The sequence below is a fragment of the Tiliqua scincoides genome, chromosome 4, assembly GCF_035046505.1.
Source record: "Tiliqua scincoides isolate rTilSci1 chromosome 4, rTilSci1.hap2, whole genome shotgun sequence".
Lineage (NCBI taxonomy): Eukaryota > Metazoa > Chordata > Lepidosauria > Squamata > Scincidae > Tiliqua > Tiliqua scincoides.
In genome coordinates this window covers 16,299,225-16,320,839 of record NC_089824.1, presented here as the reverse complement: position 1 = coordinate 16,320,839, position 21,615 = coordinate 16,299,225, and the positions used below count along the sequence as shown (strand labels likewise).

Here is a 21,615-nt window from a genome sequence, read left to right as displayed (position 1 = left end):
GTTGAGGTTGCTTATTTATATCTCTATAGGCATTCCTATGGTCTGGAACACAGTGGGAGAAGACAACTGTTCTCCTCTCTGTCTAAAGCCTCTTCCTTTTCTCCGTAGGTGGTTAGATTTGCCATATGGAACTTTCCTTTTTTTTTTTCTCAACTGGTGACCAGCTGAGAAGTGATCATCTCTTCAACCCTTAATCTCAAACTGTTGCCATGTCAATAAATATATACAACACTCTTGATTCTCAGTGGATATAAATAGCAAATACGGGTGCAAAAAAAAAAACCCATTTCTGTATTTCTTTGCACCCCCCTGGGAATTTTGGAGGTACAAGAAAATTCCAGATCAGGACTGCAGCTTTATAACAACAATGATAATTTTTAAAACCTAAGATAGTTCTGCACTATCCCAGTCAGACATATAAATATAAATAAGCATAATACAGGAAAACATTTTTTCCAGATTGAATCATTACTGCTAGCAGCAAGTGGAGAATGAAAAATCAGAGAAGTGAAGCTACGCACGCCTCATTTTTACCAGGCGGATATGATTTCCAAGCCTTTCTGAGAAAACCTTCTGGTACAGTTTGTACATTGTGAGGCTGTGCAGGAATGTGACCACTTTCCTGAGGCCCTGGATCGTCGTCTTGGGAAAGTGGTAGGTTTTCAAGGTCTTCAGCCCATATGTGAGGCCCTTGATGGTATCTTGGTCTCTGTTTTTTATCCTCCACATGTTGAGGAGCTTGAGAATTGGTTCCGTGGATTTGCACATCTTTAAAATACGCTCAATTTCTTCTTTCCCCACTTTTTTGCCTGGTAAGTTCTCCATCAGAATCTTGAGCTGCTCGGAGGTTAGATTGAGATGGCCAATGTGTTTCAAGACACTGTTTTCACAGACATCAGTACCTGCAAACCACAAAAAAAAAAAAAAAAAAACTTGGTTATTGGCACTTATTGTGATAGAAAGTTCTATCCTGCAGATTTTTTGTACTCTTCCTTGAGGTTGTTTGTTCTTGCAGTCAAGAGCAAATCTACACTGTGAACTGAAATAACTGAAAGAACCCCAGGAGCTGTGGTAGGGTCACTACTAGCCAAGGGATGTCAAACATAAGGCCAGCAGGCTCTCTTTGTTGGACCCGCATGATAATTGAGCTCTCCAGCATGACCATCAGCTGCTCTCAGTTCAGTGACACCCTGACAGAAGCAGCGTTGCTGAAAGGACAGCCTGTGTGATAATTGGGCTCTCCCTTATCTCGAAAATATGGTCAGAATTTGCATATTTTCTCTTCTGTCATTTGCCATTTTGCCATTGTCATTTGTCAAATGAGTGACTAGGTGTGAAAAAAGTGCTTATATCTAGTCATCACCTGCTTATTGGTGTCACTTCCAGCCCGCAGCAAGTGCCATGAATGCTATTCATTCCACTGTATGAAATGGGTTTGACACCCCCGCACTAACCATTTTGTCTATTTTAGATAGATTTGCTCCCTTACAGAACTACAAATCTCAGAATTCCTTGAAAGAAGCCATGACAATCTGGTTTAATTCTCCAGTGTAGGCATGTAATGCAGATTTGTCATGGATCCCAAATGGTCTGCATGTCTGCTGTCTCCCCTCACTGTCCAGTCTAGCCTTGATACCATTCATCTCTTAGTGCTTCACTATTTCATGAATATCCTTCCATTACACACACGCAGGGTTTCATATCCATGTCCTTCCTGTAGCTCTCAGATGTACTTGGGAACAGAAAAGCCAGATTTGGGGATTCCTCCAATTTCATCTATCTTCTGCACACCTCCTCTATGGAGAACTCGTGCAAGGAAAGCACCCTACAGGTAGACCACAGCTGCGATACAAGGACATCTGCAAGAGGGATCTGAAGGCCTTAGGAGTGGACCTCAACAGGTGGGAAACCCTGGCCTCTGAGCGGCCCGCTTGGAGGCAGGCTGTGCAGCATGGCCTTTCCCAGTTTGAAGAGACACTTTGCCAGCAGTCTGAGGCAAAGATGCAAAGAAGGAAGGCCCCTAGCCAGGGAGACAGACCAGGGACAGACTGCACTTGCTCCCGGTATGGAAGGGATTGTCACTCCCGAATTGGCCTTTTCAGCCACACTAGACGCTGTTCCAGAACTACCATTCAGAGCGCGATACCATAGTCTTTCGAGACTGAAGGTTGACAACAAGATCTGCACACAACTGGAACTAATATGTGGTGTGATGGATGAAGTGTGATTGTTCACTGTCATGGAAAGGTAGAAATTGGGGTCATTTTACTTTAAATACCAGCTGAGATTTTCCCCCCCTCTCTTGACCTGGGATGATTGGGCCTGTGATTGGGAGTTGAAGGCATCTGTGAGGCTGAACAGGAAGGAAGGGGGTGTGAGCTGCATTACTGATAAAACCTCTTCCAGTTGGTGGGGAGAGGCTGAGCTTTCTTGGGGAAGTTAATAATATTTAGAATGCATTGTGGGGGAAAGACTTCTTAGTAAAAGATTGATGTTGTTTTTATTAGTTTTGTTAAGAGTCTATGTGTTAATATTGAATGGCTTGTCGGTATTCTGTACCTTTGTAGTGCTATGTATTTTAAATATTTGTAAATAAATTACCCTTTTCTTATCAGTTGGGAGGACTTCTGGGTTCATCCAGATTAGATCAGTGAGTATTTGGAAGCTGAGAACCCTTATGATCACATGGTTGCCTGCTGTAGCAGAAGGAGTCAGGTGGCATGTTTGATATGCACAATGTTTCTTATGCGTTTGGGTGCCATGCAGTCATTATGGCCAGCTTCATCTTATTATATTGGCCATCTGAAAAGCCGTGCATCATAGCACCAGTAGTCTCATAGCCAGAACAAACATCTCATGTGAGTTGGCCCACAGTATCTGTATAGGCACCCTCCATTTTTACCGTATGTAACAATACCTTGTATCAGGTTCTTGACCGCTTTGTGGGCTTTGTTCTGCTGTTTCCATAATTTCAGGAGCTGGAAGGTCTGTTCCTGAGGACTGAGCCTTTTCTTAATCCTTTCTATGGCTTCCTCGCTGATCTTTGTGCCAGGCAGACTGTCTGTTAGCATGTTCAACCAGTTGGGTGTGATGGTTGTAGGAATGGCAAACCTAAAGATTGTTTCCTCACATAAGGATACATCTAAAAAAAAATATCCATAATAAGTACACTGAATTTTCAAGAACTGACTTATTTTGACCACTCATCGCTTGTACTCTGATAGACAAAAATACCTGCACTATTTGACATCTTAGATCCTGTGGAATAGTAATAGTCCAATCCTATCCTTGCCCTCCGCCCCCCGTAAAAAAAAATGGTTGGCAACCTTCAGTCTCGAAAGACTATGGTATAAGCCTACAGCACCTGGTATTCCCAGGCGGTCTCCCATCCAAGTACTAACCAGTCCTGACCCTGCTTAGCTTCCAAGATCAGATGAGATTGGGCATGTGCAGGGTAACCAAAAACAGGTGCGCTATATCCAGTGGGGCCAGGGGGAGTGGATTGGGAGGCTTCAGTAAGGAAAGAGGATTTAAACCCCCTTACCCCTGCACAAGCCTCCTGCTCCACAATGGTTCACCTTAGACTTGTGCTAGTGGTTTCACTAGTGCAAGTTCAAGGAGAGAAAGTAGGTGGGGAGGCTGCTATTGGAGGGAATAGGATCCAGTGTGCACCATCACTGCCAGATCTACCCCCTCCTGCAGCCTCTGAGCCCCATTATGCTTCTGCCCCTGTTCTGCCTTCTACCCACCCTTTCCGTCTCTCCCACTGGTTTACCTGTTCTAGTGGGGGAGTCAACGATGTGCTCTGGAAGGCTCTGGTCTTCCTGCTGGCATCCCGGCAGCGTGCCACTCAACAAGCTGCTGGAAAGCGCTTTACTGCATTTTTGCAGCAGTCAGTGCCCACAGAACATGTGTTCCACTGGTGGCAAGGCCCAGTAAGACTGGGCTGTTAATCACTTATGAAGGTGTCTATCTTGAGTCAGACCACTGAGGCATGAAGGCCAGTATTGTCTGTACTGAGTTGCTCTCCAGGTTTCAAATAGGGATCCATCTCACCTCTTTTCTAAAGATGCCAGGGATTTAATTGGGCCTTCTGGATGCAGAGCAGATGCTCTAGCATTGAGCTATGGCCCATCCCCATTTAGTGTATTGAGAAATTTTCATGAAAGGCAGAATGATGCCATGCTAGCAGTTAATTGGAAACATCTCTAATACAGTATAGCAGGACCATAGGTTGTGGACAGCCTTGCTGTGGCACATAGACCCAGACAAGCACCCCAGATTACAACTTGTTACCTAAGCGCTATTTGTCACAGCCACTGATAATGGCTATCTTCATGTTGTATTCATAGTATGTTGTCTTTCCACATCATTATCATCTCCGTTTTCTATTCCACAGTGCCTCCAACTACGTACTGGACAAAAATAATTGAAAAGAACTACCCCTGCCCAGAGGCTCATCATCTAACTATGACAGAAGAATGATGAAGGAAAAGATAGAAGAGGAAGGAAGGAAAGATCAGCTAGGATGGAAAGATGAGTGGGGAAAAGGGATTCATTTTAAAGCAGTTTCTAAATACAGGACATCACAAGGGCTCAGAGTCAGGAAAGGGCTAACGAAAAAGAACTGAAAGAGAAAAGGAGTGAAGACAGGAAACACTTAACTGCCTGATGAAAGCATGAGAATATAAGAATTTCATTGCTGGCTTGGTCCAAGGCCATCTAATTGTGTATTCTGTTTCCAACTTATGTCAGAGAGATGCTTTGGGGGTCTTTCAACCAGGGCGTGAGGGCTTCTCCCGGATTCTCTAGCATCTGATACTGCCTCTGAACAGGGAGGTTTCATTTCACTATCGTGGCTAATAGTCACTGATCGGCCTATCAGTGACTTATTAGTCGCTTATTAGACTTATTAGTCACACCTCATTAGACCCTATAAATGGGTCAAGTCCTTATAAAAAATTAGTGCTGTCGGCTTCATCAAAGCTCATGGCTATCACTCCGTCTTGCAGTGATGAGTTTCCTAAATTAATTATGTGTTATATGAAGGAGCTTTGTCCACCAGCTTCAAGCTGTACCAAAGCTGAAGTACAAATGCACTCACAAAAATGAATTCTGCTTTGTTCAAATGTACACATACCGATTTCACATTGCTGATCTGATTTGTCTGTTTTATCTTCTTGACACATGTTGTCACGTGTGGCATCTCCTTTGCGCACCATTATGAGGCCCAGCGAACTGCAGTTGGTGTATTTATGGCATGCTTCTTCAGGAGAAGTTTCATTGGAGAAATAGCCCTTTGGGCACCTCTCACAGATGGTGTCACTTTCAGGGGTTCCTTGGGAAAACAAAGGAAATGTTAAAAGCATTAGACAACCGCTTCATATACGACGCTTCAAGGTTTTCCTGCATTGTGGAAAGGCAACATCAAAGACTGAACTGAAACATTCAGATTTTCACTCTTGTTTGATATCTGAATTTCCAAGTGTCCCTTCTGACAAGTAATGTTTATGTTCCAATGTAGATTGTTTGCCTGCCATTTTAGGTGTTATGTACATTTGTTTTGTAAGTTATCTTCCACACACTAGGAAGTATTGGGGTTCTTAAGAGTGGTCACAGTTCAAAATGTATGTGGGACAATGCAATTTGAATTCTCCTCCATGGCAAAAAAATAAAATCCCTCCACACAGAAAAGTTGCTGCTGTAGACAAAAGTTTTTGGCCTAACTTTCTGTGCAGGGCATAATTCAAACATGCAGTTTAACTATGTTCACTTGAAACTAAATTGGCACAACAGGACACCACTTGGAAATCCCACTGATTCCAGGATCAACTCTGCTCAGACTGGCTGACTACTAGACTTTATCCCTATGGATCTTCACACAGAAACAAGTTTTCCAAAACCTTAAAGAATAAGGTTTTCCAAAACCTTAAACCTCCTCAAACATTTTCCCACTCTCTAGTCAACAAATCAGTTCGTGAACTCAACAAAATTCTCTCTGTTCCTTACATCAGGTTTGCAATGCTTATATCCCAATGGACTATATGTGGCCTGGCAGCCATGTGTTTTAGCGTGCCAGGCGCTTAATAAACTCACTTTCTGCAGACTGCATGCAGCCCATCTGGAGTCACCAAAAAGGTTTATCAAGCACCTGGTGGTCTGTAATTCACTGGCTGGCTTGCTGCAGTGGACTTGGAGCCTTCAGGGTTGACTAGCCCAATTTAAGCCCCTTCGAAACAGCCCCCCCCTCCTATCTGTAAACAGTAATAGAATGCAAATATAACTTTTTCAGTAAATTGGCATATTACACTTTTCTCTCCTTCCTTTGTAAATAATACTTTGCTTGCATTAGCTGATCTGGATTTAACTCAAATATGAAAATCAGGGATCTAAAGATTGGTGGATGTGCTAAATGAATTTCCAAAGATTTTGAAGGCAAGTCATTCCTCTGTAATGTAACAGTGTGAAAATTACATATTGATCCTGCTTTTTTTGACTGGCTAGATTATTGCATAATTTTCCCCCAAATGCAATGCTAATGTAAAACACAACTATGTAGAATACATATTTGCTTAAACTGAAATAGTAAAACAATTTACATGGCAGATGCTGTGTCCGGATTATAAGTTTTCAGGTAATTGTTACTCTTCCAGTTTTACTTTTTATAAACTAATTTTTACTAAATTATTTATGATGATGAATTAAATATGGGCGAGGATGCCAAGAATGAAAGTTGTTGTGGTCATAACTGTACATAGCTTGTGTAGATCTCAAAACACACAGCAAGAACTATCACTAAGAACCCAGTCCTGAACTCTGTTACTGCACTGCTGCTCAGCACCAGCTCTCTGGATGTGCCATAAAGCACATTTACAGCACCTGGGAAGTAGGGAGTGCCAGCAGTGGGAGAGTGCCAGGAAGATGGCTGGCAGGCGCTCTACCAACACTGGCTGGTGGTGTTTTCGGAGTGGGGGAAGAGGTGGAGAGTGGGCAGAACAGGGCAGAGGGAGGGAGGGGAGGATCTGGCCCATGAAGGGAACAGGGACAGTGGCAGCCTCTGCTGCTGAATCCTAACTCCCCTTCTGAGCTGGATCACCTGACACAGGCCACCTCGACTCTGTGCCCATTCAAACAAGGGTGCAGAACCAAGAAGACCCATTGTCTTTCCCAAGGAAAGAGAGCAAACACTTCCTTCCCCTGAAGAGACCCTGTTGGTAGCTGTTGTGCCCACAGGATCTGGCATTCACCATTTTCATGCTGCAAGAGATCTGGGTGCCATCAGGTTCAGGATTGGCCGGTAAATTCCATGCATTGTACGTGGTATCAAGTAGCTTCCTGGACCCAAATCCTGTAACCGATCTTTAAAATCCTATAATATAGCTTGGGTTCAGCCTATCTTAGGGACGTTCTTCCTGAATGGTTGGCAACCTTCAGTCTCGAAAGACTATGGTATAAGCCTAGAGCTTATAGCTTATAGGTATTCCCAGTAGGTCTCATGTTTGTATAATTCCTGACCCAAGGACACTTGTCTGTGCTCATCATCAGATACTTTTAGGATGTAGATGGAACCATTTGATTTACTTAAGCCATTTGGTCTATGGAACTGTGTGAATTTGGTCAATTGGATGCCACAATTCTTGTCTGATGCATTAGTTTCCTATTTCCAGACACAATTCAAGGAGCTGTTAATCACCTTTAAAAATGACAAATGGTTTAGGTCCATAAGATTTCCCATATGGAATCATGGAAGGCACCTACAAGATCTTTGAGTCCAATTTGAGTTTTATACCTTGTATTTATTGTATTTTGTTGCTGCTTTGAGCGCCTACTAAGCAAAGGTAGGATAGAAACCTATTAAATAAATTAAGGCCCTGCCAATGCAGACTGTCCACAACTACAACATCTCCAATACATGGCTATCCAGCCACTGCTTAAAGATTTCCAAAGATGGAGAATCTACCACCTCTCGAGGTACTTTTCACTGCCACACTGAGGTCATCTGGTGAGTCTTTCCTGTGTGAAGCCTTTTCTGAGGTGACCCTCCACTACATGGAATTTCCTGGCATGCAAAGTGACATTAAAGCTCCCTCCCCATCCCTGCAACTGGCACTTAAAAATGTATTTGCCTAGGTCAATGATTTTCAACCTGTGTGCCATAGCACATTGGTGTGCAATGAAATGTCCGCAGGTGTGTTATGGAAGTTTGGAGAACAGCAGCTGAAAATCACTGAAAAACTCTTCTGAGTTCTGTGGTTCTGTTTCTAGGGCAACTGTCTATAGTCACAAATTATTTGTCCCTGCTCTAGGAAGGGAAGGACGGGACAGAGCTGACAGAGGAAGAGGGAAAGACATGTTATTACAGTCAGTTGCCCTAGAAACAGAACTATAGAACCCCAAAAAGTCTCCCGGAAGCTGGAAGTGACATCACCAGAGGCAAATGCCATAGAGAAGACCATAGAAGTCAGTGTGCTATCAGAAGAAAAACAATGAATTGCTGGTCTAAGCAGACAGATGCTTAGAAAATATTTGTTTACCCAGTGTGTAATTAGTCTGTGGAACTCCTTGCCACAGGACGTAGTGATGGCATCTTGCCTAGATGCCTTTAAGAGGGGATTGGACAAATTTCTGGAGGAAAAGTTCATCACAGGTTACAAGTCATGGTAGGTACGTGCAAGTTCCTGGTTTTTGGGTAGGCTGCCTCTGACTGCCAGATGCAGGGGAGGGCACCAGGAAGCAGGTTGTGTCTGTTGTCTTGTGTGCTCCCTGAAGCATTTGGTGGGTCACTGTGAGATATAGGAAGCTGGACTAGATGGCCTTTGGCCTGATCCAGCAGGGCTCTTCTTATGTTCTTTTTTTATGTAGTGCTGGCTACTATGTTGATTTTGGTGCTGTGTTGATTTTTTTTTTTTAGCTTTGTTTTCAATTTTTCTCTTTTGTTTGGTTGTAACATGTTTTTATTGTTTTAATGGATTGTTAGAGGCTCTGGGCGTTCCCATATTTAGGACGGGAAGAGTGGAATGTAGACGGGAAGAGTGGAATGTAAAATAATGATAAAATTAATTAAAATGAATCAGTATTCCATAATGGGAAAAACTTTCCCCCCTTCCTCCCCAATGTATGTGGCATTAGTGCATCTTTTGGAATTGAGAGAAATATGAAAAATAACTTCTTTTTAGTGATTTTTCAAGCCTCTCTCTGCCGTCAACAGCTAAGAACAGTGGCGATTCATTGTAAGGGAAAGGAGAGAATTTGCAGTTTTTCTTACAATGATGTTTACACAGATGTTTTAGCTTAGGAGAGCACATACATACTCTGTTAAAGTGAGGGGAGAGGTGCTCTTCGAAGTGGTCCTCCAGCTGTGCTCACATCCTTCTCAGAGGTGAGTCAGTCAGCTCTTTGATATGGCGATCACCTTAATCTCCGTCAAAGGTGGTCACTGAGTTAGGTTTCTGAATCCTAAGACCAATTTGGAGTGGCGTAAGATGGAAGACTGTGATAGTGTCGCACACTGTAGCATAGTGTTAGTGTCCTATTGTTACTGGAATCTGTCACTGGAATGGGAACAAGTGATGAATGCTGTCACCACTGTCTAGACCAGTGATTTTCAACCTTTTTCATCTCATGGCACACTGGCAAGGCACTAAAATGGTCAAGGCACTCCATCTGTTTTTTGACAATTGAGAAGGCACACTGCTGTCAATGGGGGGCAAACATCTCCCAATGACCCTACTAATAAATGACCCTTTCCCAAATTCCCACGGCACACCTGGGGACCATTCGTGGCACACCAGTGTGCCGTGGCACAGTGGTTGAAAATGGCTTTTCTAGACATTCCCCTTGTGAAGCAGATTACTTGTTAATGGCCCAAAAGTGTCGGTCAGTGTTGCCTCAATGGAAGCTAATAGCTGGAAGGAGATATTTAGAAATCTCTCTTGAATGTTAACCCTCAGAGCTCTGAGAAGGTGACCTTCCTGCATTTAGTAGGGTAGGCAAGTATAAATTGGTGTGTGTGTGCATGCCTGCATGTAGGGGTGTGCCAGTCAAGAACCCACACCCATTAGGGGACCCACCCAGCCAGGCCAATCCCTGAACTCTCATCAGTGGTGGCAGTGACAGCATTCAATGCACTATTGAATGGGCACCATGGCAGGGGCAGAGCATGGCTTTGCCCTAGACTGCAAGTGTATGTTTGAAGTGTATGTATGTGCAACCTCCTGATTTTAGAAATGGGTTATGTCAGAAGGCCAGATGCAAGGGAGGGCACCAGGATGAGGTCTCTTGTTACCTGATGTGCTCCCTGGGGCATTTGGTGGGCCGCTGTGAGATACAGGAAGCTGGACTAGATGGGCCTATGGCCTGATCCAGTGGGGCTGTTCTTATGTTCTTATGTTCTTAAGACACCTCAGTTTGCAGATTTGGGAATGGACTGAATCAGAGTCAGAGAGAGCTGATAATTGGTTCACAGAAGCTCCATATGGTTTCTATCCAAAGGACATGCCTTGGAGGAAGAAATCATGCTTATTGATTCCTCTGATAGCATGTATTTTTCAATAAGCCAAATACTATGAAAACACCATAAGTCTCCAGCATTCCTTGTCCTCCAAAAGAAGTCAAACTCCACAAGCATTGCCCCTGGAACTTCTCATGCATAACAGCACATCAGTCGGAGATGGGCAAGTCTCATGTCTCTTTCTAGGGTGCAGAGAACACTCGCCTTACATAAATTAGTGTTCGGTTTACACAGTTGGAAAGATATTTACACAACAAAAGGGACAGCTGTCCATGGTTATGCCCTTCGGTAAAAATGGGGGGTATGTTTTGAATTCTGCTGCCAAGTTGGCCCCTTCATGCAAAAATGAGAGAGAAAAAAGTTGCCTGGTGCAAATTGCCATTTTAGTTCTGGGCATGATCGCACAGTTTAAAATTCTGGGGACTGAAAGAGTCACCAAATAACAGTTAGAGATATTACATGATTTAAGTGACAAATGGCTGTAGCTTTGAAAGCTGAACATTGGCAGTTAAGATGTTATTCTCATGTGTATCTTCAGAAAGGCTTTTTTCCCCCACATGGCTCTGGTTAACCAACCAAAGAGATCTTAGTGATTGTATTTTTAAGAAATTATTTATAAGTTTACATCCCACTTCCCAGCCCCCCCCCAAAAAAAAAGTTCCCCTGAAGTGACTATAGTAATGCTAAAAGCTAATTTAAGGCCCAATCCAATCTTTGAAATACACTGGCGCAATGACAGCCCTGATGCACAGAGTGCCTTGTGAGTGAGGCTGGCTGGGCAGAGTAGTGCCCGGTGGGCAGTGATATTTATTGGCTGTGCTCTGGCTGCCCAACTGTCGGTATGGCATCCATGGTTTGGAAGAGTGTCTGAATGCAACCCAAATGAATGAATGGTTTCCATAGCTTTTTGTGAATTCTGTATCCATGCTCATATTTTTGTCTGTCCTATTTGCTCAGGGAAGGCATTTTATTTCAGAGCTAAAATGTAGCTTTTGGGGGGTATTTTGTATTTTTCCCTTAATAACTTCGAATCGCAAGAATTCTCACACCTCCTGGCAATGCTGGAAGTTTCTGTGTGTAGAGGCAAACACAGAATTAGGAGATATTTAAAAAAAATGGATGCATTGCAAAAGCACACAAGCTACCAACCTATGTAACTAGGTAGAAGCCTGGTCTGAAAGTCTTCTCAGCCAAAGTCAGTGAGAGGGCCAGAGTGGGCTGAGTCATTTGACAGATGAGGTGTACAATGTTTTTCATTCAAGATGAGAATTCCCAGTAATTTTTTTTAAACTCCTAGTTTTTTCAGTGTGGCAGCATTGTGTTGTGCTTTTTTCTAAAGCTTTGCTACAGCCTTTTTTTCCTTCTGGAAATATAGCATGTTACCAGCTTGTCTGACAAGGCAAGAGTTGACTGTTTTTCTTTTTAAAAAATATATTGCTAATAACATCTCAGTAAGGATCCCTTTATGACATTGGTAATTAATTGTTGCCACACATTTTGCAACAATTCTGCTGCTACGCTAATATTGTTATAATTATTCTCTGGGTGCTTCATCAGTTAACACTTCTGCTGTTTGTCAAGACATAGGGAGGCTTGAATGTGCATTCTTCCCGAGTGAAAAATGTTATTAGTTATAACCCATAAATACTGCATCCCAGATAATGTCCCTGTAAAAGAGGACAATCCATCATGTTTCTCATTAGAATGCAATTTGCTGCTGCCATTAAATTACCCATTACAGTAAGAGCAGAACATTTTGCCACTGCGTGCAACATTACCTTTGGCAAGAGTCCAGGGGGATGTTAGGAGGAGGATGACTATTTTTTCACAAGCTCGGCAATAAATTTGCTATCCGTCTATTTCATCTGGGCCTGTCTCAGTTCACAAACTTTAAGCTCCACAACCGCTTTCTCTGCCATCACAGGCAAGTAGGGAAAACAGAAGGTTTACAGTTCCCCCCCCAAAAAGGCAGCATATATGGGTGATGGGATATCTTTAGCTTGGGGGGGGGGGTGTCACAAGTTCCTTTTATTTTACTTGCTATATTTCTATCCTGCCTTTCTGACAGTGCATTCAAGGAGTCTGATCCAGGAGGGGAGAAGCCTATGGCTGCCAGTTCTGTGGAGCCAGTGGTGGGGCCCCTTCTCCCCTCTTCTTCAGAGGCAACCAGATAGAATGACTGTAGATAGAGAAAGTGCAACTTTAAAGCAGCTTTAGCATCTTGTGTAGAGTGACGGTTCAGATGAAACGACCCCCTGCGTGATTTAGAAAAATGGCCCTGGACTCTGCAAGCAGTGAGAAACATGCACACAGTGAAGGCACACGTACCTTTTATGTGGCCAGTTTGGATAATAAAGTATCACCCAAACTGGCAATAGTATAATCTGAACCTGAAACTGAACTGGTGGTGAAGTAGATAGGCTGAGAGGTCCAGGATCACCAGGTGAGCTCAATGGCTTCATGGTGATTTGAACCCAGGTTTAACTGCAAGTTCACACAGCGAGTCCTGCTGGATCAGACCAAAGCTGCTACTAGCCTAGTGTCCTGCTTCCTGTAGTTGCCAGCCAGCTGTCTCCAGGATGCCCATGACAGGGAATGAAGGCAACCCACTTCCCTGGTCTTGCTCTCTGGCAGCCACTTGTATTCAATGGCATGCTACCTCTGAACCTGGAGATCCAGAATGCAGTGCCGGTTTATCCCATGCCGGTTTTACTACCCTGCCTGTTGGATATTAGCCATTTGTGGCCTGGAAAACACACACGTACAAATTCACTCTTTCCCAAGGTATGAGAAAAGTTACCTGGAGGTGATTTTCCTTGCCATGGGCAAGTGACTAAAAAAAGCACCTACCTTGCTGAGCGACTCCAAACCCTGGAGGGCATTCTGTGTGCTTCACGCAGAATTCAAGGTCGAGGTACCAGCCTTCTATACACTCACAAACACGGTTCTGGGTGTTGCCACATTCTTCTTTCTCGTACTGGAGCTCCTTGCACACCACGTTGCAATACTGGCATTCATCGTTGCTGTTCCATTCATCGGCATAGTACTGATCTGGGCAGGAGGCACACTCTGTTTCTGAGGAAAGAGTGCAGTGCTGTTTGACATAGGTCCCAGGAGGGCACTGGTCACACATCAGCTGGCGAGAGGTCGTTGGGTCATAATGGAGGTACTTTGGACGAAGAGTCTCCTGGACAGTCCACTTCACAGAGATGTCCAACAACTAATGGAATAGATTTAAAAAGACACCCATTTTTGAAATTTATTTTTTGAAACACATTGCTTTCCCTTTGAAGACACATTTAATGCCTTATCAAAATACTATAATTTTATTTTTGTTGTGTGGGTAAATAATTTTGAGGGTCCATTCGGGGGCTAAACATTACAGTGTAGTTTTTAAATAAATAAAACAAAGAAGTTGCCTATATATTAAGTATGTCCATGCCGGAATTAACATGTAACTTGCATGTAAATCATTATATGTAATACTTGTGTGAGTGTGCACACATGAATTATGCTGTACGCACAAAGTCACATGTGGAAATCACACCTGGCAGTTTCTTCCTAGATCAAGTACACTGTTCATGTATGCAACAAAATAACTGTGTGTCATCACACAGCATTCCGCATGTGTGTTGCTCACAAAGTTCAATGTGGATGCATTTTCCATATAGGAAATATGTCTGCAGGGGTGGTTACAGACCTCATGAGCCAGAACCAGCCTTTGGAATAATTGTACTGCCCTAAACAAGGACACCTATCAAAACGGTGTTTTAAAAATTGCTCACAGTTTCACTTGTAAAGAACAGACAAGTAGTGCTTTGTGTATTTTACAGCCCAATCCTATTGTGGATTGGGATGTTGGGGGGAGGGATTTATAACAGCACAAGAGGCAACAGCCCTTCCTGTCCATTGCTAGACTCCTCCACAGCCATCAGAGTTTGTGCAGGTCCAAGGAGACCCATTGTGGAGCAAGAGGTTTATGGAGGGGTAAGAGGATTTAAATCTTTTCAAAGCCTCCTGATCCACTACCACCACCCCACTGGATACAGCATGCTCCTTTTTTGCCCAGCTGCACTGTGTGTGTGTGTGTGTGGGGGGGGGGAGAATAGGATTGGGCTCATACTTACCTTCAGTTTGCCTTCAGGTCATAGCATGCAGCGCGCACATTTTTGGAGGGTTGCATGCTATACTGTGGTGGGGGAATAGGATTGGGCTGTAAGTTTTTATACCCTGGGATTTTCCAGTGAGTGGCTGGCAATAAACAGCTGAGTTAACAGGAGAAGTATGGTGTGTGTTGCCTTTCTTCACACATTCAATCATTCTGTGGCTGCATTTTGCAGTGCATTGCGGAGTTTCTGTTTAAAAATTGCAGATGGAAATGTCTACAGAGTCTTAAGTTTTTGTGTTTTTTCAGAAATGCCCCAGGATCAAAAGCAGGTCTGAACAGTTTCTTTCTTTTTTTTTTCTTTTTCCAGAGGAGGATTTTGAAAGAGAAGCAAAGCTATATTAATTTCCTCCAGAACTTGGACACATCCTTCCCCCTGATCTTCAAACGGAAGGCAAAGAGCCATTCCTGCTCACACCCACCCCCCCATCCACCTCCCCCACAATAAAAAAATAAATGATTTGGGTGACAATGCAAATACAACCAAAATGTCTTCAAGCGTCTTTCAATCACAGACTTATGAAAGTGAAGAAACTAGTTTTTCGGCATATAAAAATATAATTATTATATGCCTTGGCTCTGGAGATTCACATGGACCACAGAAGAATGTTTGCATGTTCTGAAACAGATAAAGCTGCCTCTGTTTCGAATCCCAAACAGATCCTGCAGTATATTTTGCCTTTGAAATGTTGCCACTGTTGCCAAGGTCTGGATGGAATCCAGAGTCAGGTCTGGATGGGATCCAGAGCCAAATCTCTCAATTCTGGCGTTTGCTTTTCTGCATAACGTAAAAACATAATCATGGCCTGTGGATCAAAATCCAGCTGCTACAGGGTGTTGTTTCCAGCCTTGCCCATCTGCCCAATGTGGATTGGCAAGCATGGCATGAAGGTGATGACCTCCCATTGTTACTTGTCACTGGCATCTGGTGTTCAGAGATATACTGCCTTTGAACCTGAAGGTTCTCTTAAACTAATAGCTAGTGGTGGATCATGAATATGTCAAATCCTTTTTCTTTTGGGGGTGGGGGGTGGAAGGGTATCATCTAAGTTAACAGCAAGGATGCCCAGACATGGGGAAAAGACTCATCCACATATGCAGCTGTCTGTAAATGAATTATTCAGACAGTAAAATGAGTGTGTGGGCACTGGGGCAGAGTGCCACCACAGTGTCTCCCCCCAGCACGCGTGTAGATTTGTTGTATATGCATTAACAATGTCTGAAAAGTGCTTCTCTCATTCTATAAGTATACACAGCAGCCAATCAGTTACTGGGAACAATTAGGATCAAGAAGGACTACCTTCTTCCATATGAATCTACCCTTCCCCTAAATCTAGAAACTGGCTTTCTTGATTGGCCTGTGACCCTCTGAGGCTGGCAGTGACATGTGAGAAAGCCTTCTTGATGCTGACCATCAGTCTCTGGAACTCCCTACCACTTGATTTTGGAATTTCCTGCGCTCTCTTGATTCTGTACACATCTACAGTTATTCAAACATTATGTTCAATGCATGTACAACAGCATGCTACATTTGAGAGTTTCACTTTTAAAAAGTACAGTCATTCACACAAAACTATCTACACACGTACAGGCATACAGCGTAGCATGTATATACCCTGAGACAGAAAGAGCTCCCCGTCCGAGCTCTTCTGTCGCTGAAAGCCAGCATACAGCATAGAAGGCTAAAAAAGACCATTTGGTCTTAGAAATCTTTCCAAATCTGTGCTAAATGAAAGGTAAAAAAAACTCAGGAAGGAGTAGTGCAAGATCATGGCTTTCTCTTTTTTGCCATAGTTAAGCTCCAGCCAAAAGCCACACCTGGAGCCTGTGGCGGCGTGCCAAATGCTGCCCCCTTTTACTTGGTGATGTGCCAATCTCTGTTCCTCTCACTCCGTGGATTGGAGAAGGAAGAAGACAGAGCCCAAGAGGAAGTGTGGCAGACAAAGCGGTGAGCTAGGGTGACACTAGGTTGAGCAGAATCAGGGCTGATAAGGAAGAAAAATGCAGCAATCCCAGGTGATGACAGATGGGTGCTTGATCAACTTTGACACTAGTAGTTTACTCTGGAATTGCTACTCTTTGTTCACTCACTTTTTACAAGGCATCTTTGTGTCAGCAAATCTTTGTCATCCTGTGCTTTCCTTTCCACCATGCGATGACAATGTCTTGCTACAGCTCATTTAACCCAACTTGCTTGGGAAGAGCAGAACAGCAATGGGGTCTCTGCAGGTGTAAACTGTCTGAGAGCGACGAAGAGAATATTTTGAATGGGCATGCTTTTGAAACGCACAGTGATCTTTGGGGTGAGTGTGCTGTCATGCCAAGCCTCTTTACTTTCATACATCAACACACCACAACCCTTTGACCATTCCCTTTCCAGTAACCAGAGCTGAGATCAAGATATGCAGGTATGAAGGTAAGCAATTGGATGAGAGCCTAAAGTGCAGTTTAACCTCATACCTAAGAGTTAGGACATGGAAGAACCATTGTGGTGTTGTGGTGTGGTGGATTGGACTTCAGTAGGGATACCCGAGTGCCAGTCTCTCAATCTCACTGCTGGATTGGCCAGCAGGTATCCTTTGGCATTGCTTAGCTTGAAGGGCTGTTGCAATGAGATAATGGAACAATCCATAACATGTACACCATCCTGAGTTCCTTGAAATAACCCTATAGTAGGGGTGTGTTAGCTACAGTGGAACCATGAGATTGGTAAACATGTAGACAGCAGTGCTCTGCAGTGAGTTTCGACCAGCCTAAAGGTACAATCCAGAATGCATTTACCTGGTAATCAACTCCACTGAACACAGCAAGATTCTCATTTCTCTGAAATGAGAAACCATGCATTAGACTGAGCTGCTTATTCCCAGTATTCCAGTTTAACTGCTTTGTGGATGAAAAAATTAAAATGGAATGCAACTAAATATAGACTGTCACTATAGCTGACTCTGCTTATTCATCTCTGATAAACCTTTCCTAGTTCTTACTAAGCTTTTCATCCACTAGGTGTTGCTGTGAGTCCTAGGGATTCACAATATATTCTGTACAATACCTTTTATGAACTTCTTTTTTTTCTTCCTTAGAGATAGATAGTGTGTAGACAGCAAAGAAAATAGCAGATACTCAGTCCTTTTCTAGTCTAGCGTCTGTGAAAGCAAAATGACTAGCTTTACCTATACAGTCAGAAAACCCACAAATTGCATGTTCTGCCACCATTAAATGTGAAAGATACTTGTTGATGAGCCAGTGGTATGGTTGACAATGCAGGGTCAGCAGCCCATAATCCATCCTGGGTTTTTTTGCCAGCAGTTGTTATTCACAATGCTAGGCAGACTCTGAACCTTGAGCTTCTATATAGAGTCATGACTCATGGCCATTGATGGACTTACTTTTTCTGAATTTGTCTAATTCCCTTTTAAAGCCAGCTAGGCTAGTGACCACCTCTGTGAGCAGGACCCAAAGAGCTGAGTTCAGGAAAGCATCCTTCATTTAGCACAGCTCTTCCATGGATGGAATGAACTTCCATTCACGAAGTGAAAACTTGGGATCAAACTCTGTATTTATATAAGTTCATAAGAAGATCCCTGCTTATATGGTTTCCCTGTGAATTAGTTCTGTGTCTTGAATGCTGTTCATTCAATATACTTTTGAGAAGTCTTTATTTGTCTAAGGCTACCTGTAGCTCCAGAGAACCTCCTTCACAGTATCCCAAAGAGATAGTGCTGAGTGGACAAAGGTTTGAGGCAATCCCGTGCTTGACAATCCACCCACTCATCCGCTATGGAAAATGACAGCGCAAGGAGACCCGATGTGCGATGCCCTGACAGGCCCCAGCCAGTTTTTCAGTACTGTCTGTGCTTCTTAAAGGGAAATGCAGCTCTTTTCAACAGTCGCACATCTTGCCCTACAGCTTTTATGCCACACATTTTTTTTGTACTTGGGCATTTATACTTGAGCATAGAATGCTACAGTGAGTAGCTGCTCTTCATCCCAATAATTGTTGGCATATACCCTTCTAGTTAATTTAGTGATTTTTTTTGGGGGGGGGGGCAAGCAAACAATGAAATACACAAAAGTCTTTTTCAGCCCAAGGAAAGGTAAATGAGGGGCAATCCTTACTCAGTGCCCACCTTATCAGGGATGTTTCATGAGCTCTTTCATGAGATAATGACTCCATGTGGTGGCTGTATCATGTCACAGTGCATACAATTGAGGCATTGCCCCACTCCCATTCTTGCCACCAGGGTTTACGCAGCAGAAGGATTGCCCCCCCCCGGCCCCACCAACTGTTCAGAATGGACATTCCCAAATCATAGGTACAGTTAAACCAAAATTAACCATTTCACTAATTTAAGCAAATGCTTAAATCTCCCATCAAAAATAATGGAAGATTTAAGTGCATTGAGCTTTGACTAACTTTTAACTTGTTTAATAGTTAAAAGTCTATTAATAGGCTAGTTAATAGAATAGTTAAAAGTCACCTCTCTCTCTCTCTCTCTCTCTCTCTCTCTCTCTCTCTCCTTCCCCCCCCCCCGTGTGCTTGTATGTGCATGTGCATTTTTGTAAACACAAACATAGGCTTTATACTGTTTAATCAACAAATATGAAATTAATGTTTCAGAATGTTTCAGTGGGGCTTGTGTAGGAAAACTTCCTAGTGGATGGTTTTTAAACCCTGTAGCTCATGTGAAAACAGAACAGAAAAGGTTTGCTGTCCCCACAGTTACTACCATATACATAATCCACTAAATGTGCGCACGAAGCCAAGCTGACAGCGAAAAGAAAGCATTCAGATTAGCCTTTCTCTTCTTTTCCCAAGCTGGAATATAGCTGTCATTATAGTAACATTACTTGTAATGGATCATATCCTAGAGAGTAACATTATTCTGGCATCAAATCGGACCCCAAAATTGGAGACTTACAGCACAATCCTATGTGAGTCTACCCAGAAGTAAGTCTCACTGTGGTCAGTGGGGCTTTCTCCCAGGAAAATATGTATAGGAGTGCAGCCTTGCTTTTCAGAAGACAAACACTTTGCTATGAAGTCCAAGGCTGATTTCAAAAGACATCTGGAGATTTTGATTCATAACCTGCCCTATCCCCAGGCTGGGACATTCATTGAAGAAAAGCATCTTTATTCCTCAAATTCCTTGAGAGGGCAACCCAAAGAGTGGAGGAAATGATTCAAAAATCATGCACAGAGCAATCAGTGACTCTGGCATACACGCAAGCATATTGATACAGAATAAAACTCCATTCAGGACCTACCTACCTCATGCTTTTCAACATCAGAGAGAACGCCACACACGCAATAGGAATGAACAAGTGAGGCTTTGCCCAGCACAGAAATGTCCGTGCTTGAGCACAGGTGATGCGCAAAGGTTTGGACTGTGGCTGTCTCTACAGTGAGGTGCCATGACTCAATGTGGGAAAGCAAAAGGTCCTAGATTCAATCCCTGGCACCTAAGAGTCCACAGGTAGCAAGCTCTAGGGGAAAAAAAACTCTGCTTGTGATCCTGAAAAGCCATGGCTCATCAGGGTAGATAGTACTGGGGTAGAACATGATGGCACAAGACACTGAAAGAGGTAGTCTCATTGGTTCATACATATAAATATAAACTATATAAACTATATAGGGCTGCTCCAATCCAATCCCTTCCAATCCCACAGAATTTGCTCCTATGCCTTTTTAGTCCTTTCTACCCACAACCTTGAAACAGATAATGACTTTTGCAGGGATATTAGTACCATTATATGGTGATCAGGATTACTGGATTGATGCTGTAGCTCAGTGGTACTAGAACACTGAGGCTTTGTGTGCAGAAGGTCCCAGGTTCAATCCCTGGTATCTCCAGCAGAAAAGGTCTCAGATGTTGCAATATGAGTCTATATCTGACAGTTTGCAACGGTTCAAAGTGAACTACACTGAGCTAGACAGATCAGTGGACTGAGTCTGTACAAAACGAGTTGCCAAAATGCTCCATCTGTTACTCTGCTACAAAAGGGCTTTCAGCATTTTTTTTAAAGAAGCTCTAGCAAGTTTATTAAAGATGCAAAGAGTAAAACCCACCCAGCGGAGAATAGGGAGAATGGTCCTATCAACACACTGGTCATCTCCGTTCCAAAGAAATCATCTGTCTCTGGGCAAGGACTTACCACAAGTGTGCAGCACAGGAACTTGTTCATTGTGGTCGCTTTAGAGAAACCTCAGGGAGCTGGGAACGCGATCAGGCAGTGAGGGAGAGTTCCAGTCTCTTAGCAGCTTGCAAAGACTGCCCCAGCACATTAAAGGCTTGTTTTTATATAGATCTACGGCCCCCTGCAACAGGAAACCTTGGCTCAGCTTTCCCTCCCCACAATCAATTTTTCTGATTTTTTTTTTCTTTTTCAAAAAAGGAACCTGTAGAAGTTGAGGATGACTTCACGGAACTTCTTCCAAGTGCTATGTAACCACAGGATGGAAAAAAAAAACCCAGAAGGGAGTGTCAGGATCTGGACACACTGATGGGTTAACTAATTACTGTCTGCTAGCCACCGCCTCTGCTGTGTGATTGCCCACCCCTTTTCTGGGCAAAGAGGGGGAGTCCAGTGTAGACTCACCTCCAAGACAACAAGGGATGAGTTATTTGCAGCCCTGCCTGTAATAGAAAGGCAGGCATTAAAATACCTTGCTGAGACTCTGGCCTTTAGGGTACTTGCCTCCATGAACCATTTTTCATAGCTCTTCCTTTGCTTCTGACGTTTTTAACCAAGGCTAGACATTTTATGCTTTTTTTTTTTTGGCCTGAAAAATTGCTCCAAAACTTTTATCATTTAATATAGAATGCTTTTAACTTGCATGATTATCAATCTTTCTATTTGTGATATTCAGTACATGTCTCTGTTATGCTCATGTCCCTCCCCACCCCCTGCAGCCCAGTAAGGTATACAGAGTCGAAGCCAC

General features: G+C 43.2%; 1 protein-coding gene and 1 pseudogene across 1 annotated transcript; both read right to left on the bottom strand.

The window, feature by feature from the left end:
• Positions 1 to 513: 513 nt before the first annotated feature.
• TNFRSF11B (TNF receptor superfamily member 11b) lies at positions 514 to 20,858 on the bottom strand. The gene is made up of 5 exons (XM_066623312.1): positions 20,829 to 20,858; positions 13,361 to 13,730; positions 5,141 to 5,338; positions 2,918 to 3,142; positions 514 to 902 (listed from the first exon to the last, which is right to left on the bottom strand). The coding sequence occupies exons 1-5, from the start codon at positions 20,856 to 20,858 to the stop codon at positions 514 to 516; spliced, it is 1,212 nt and encodes a 403-aa protein (XP_066479409.1).
• Positions 3,353 to 3,466, bottom strand: LOC136649921 (5S ribosomal RNA; annotated as a pseudogene).
• Positions 20,859 to 21,615: the final 757 nt, after the last annotated feature.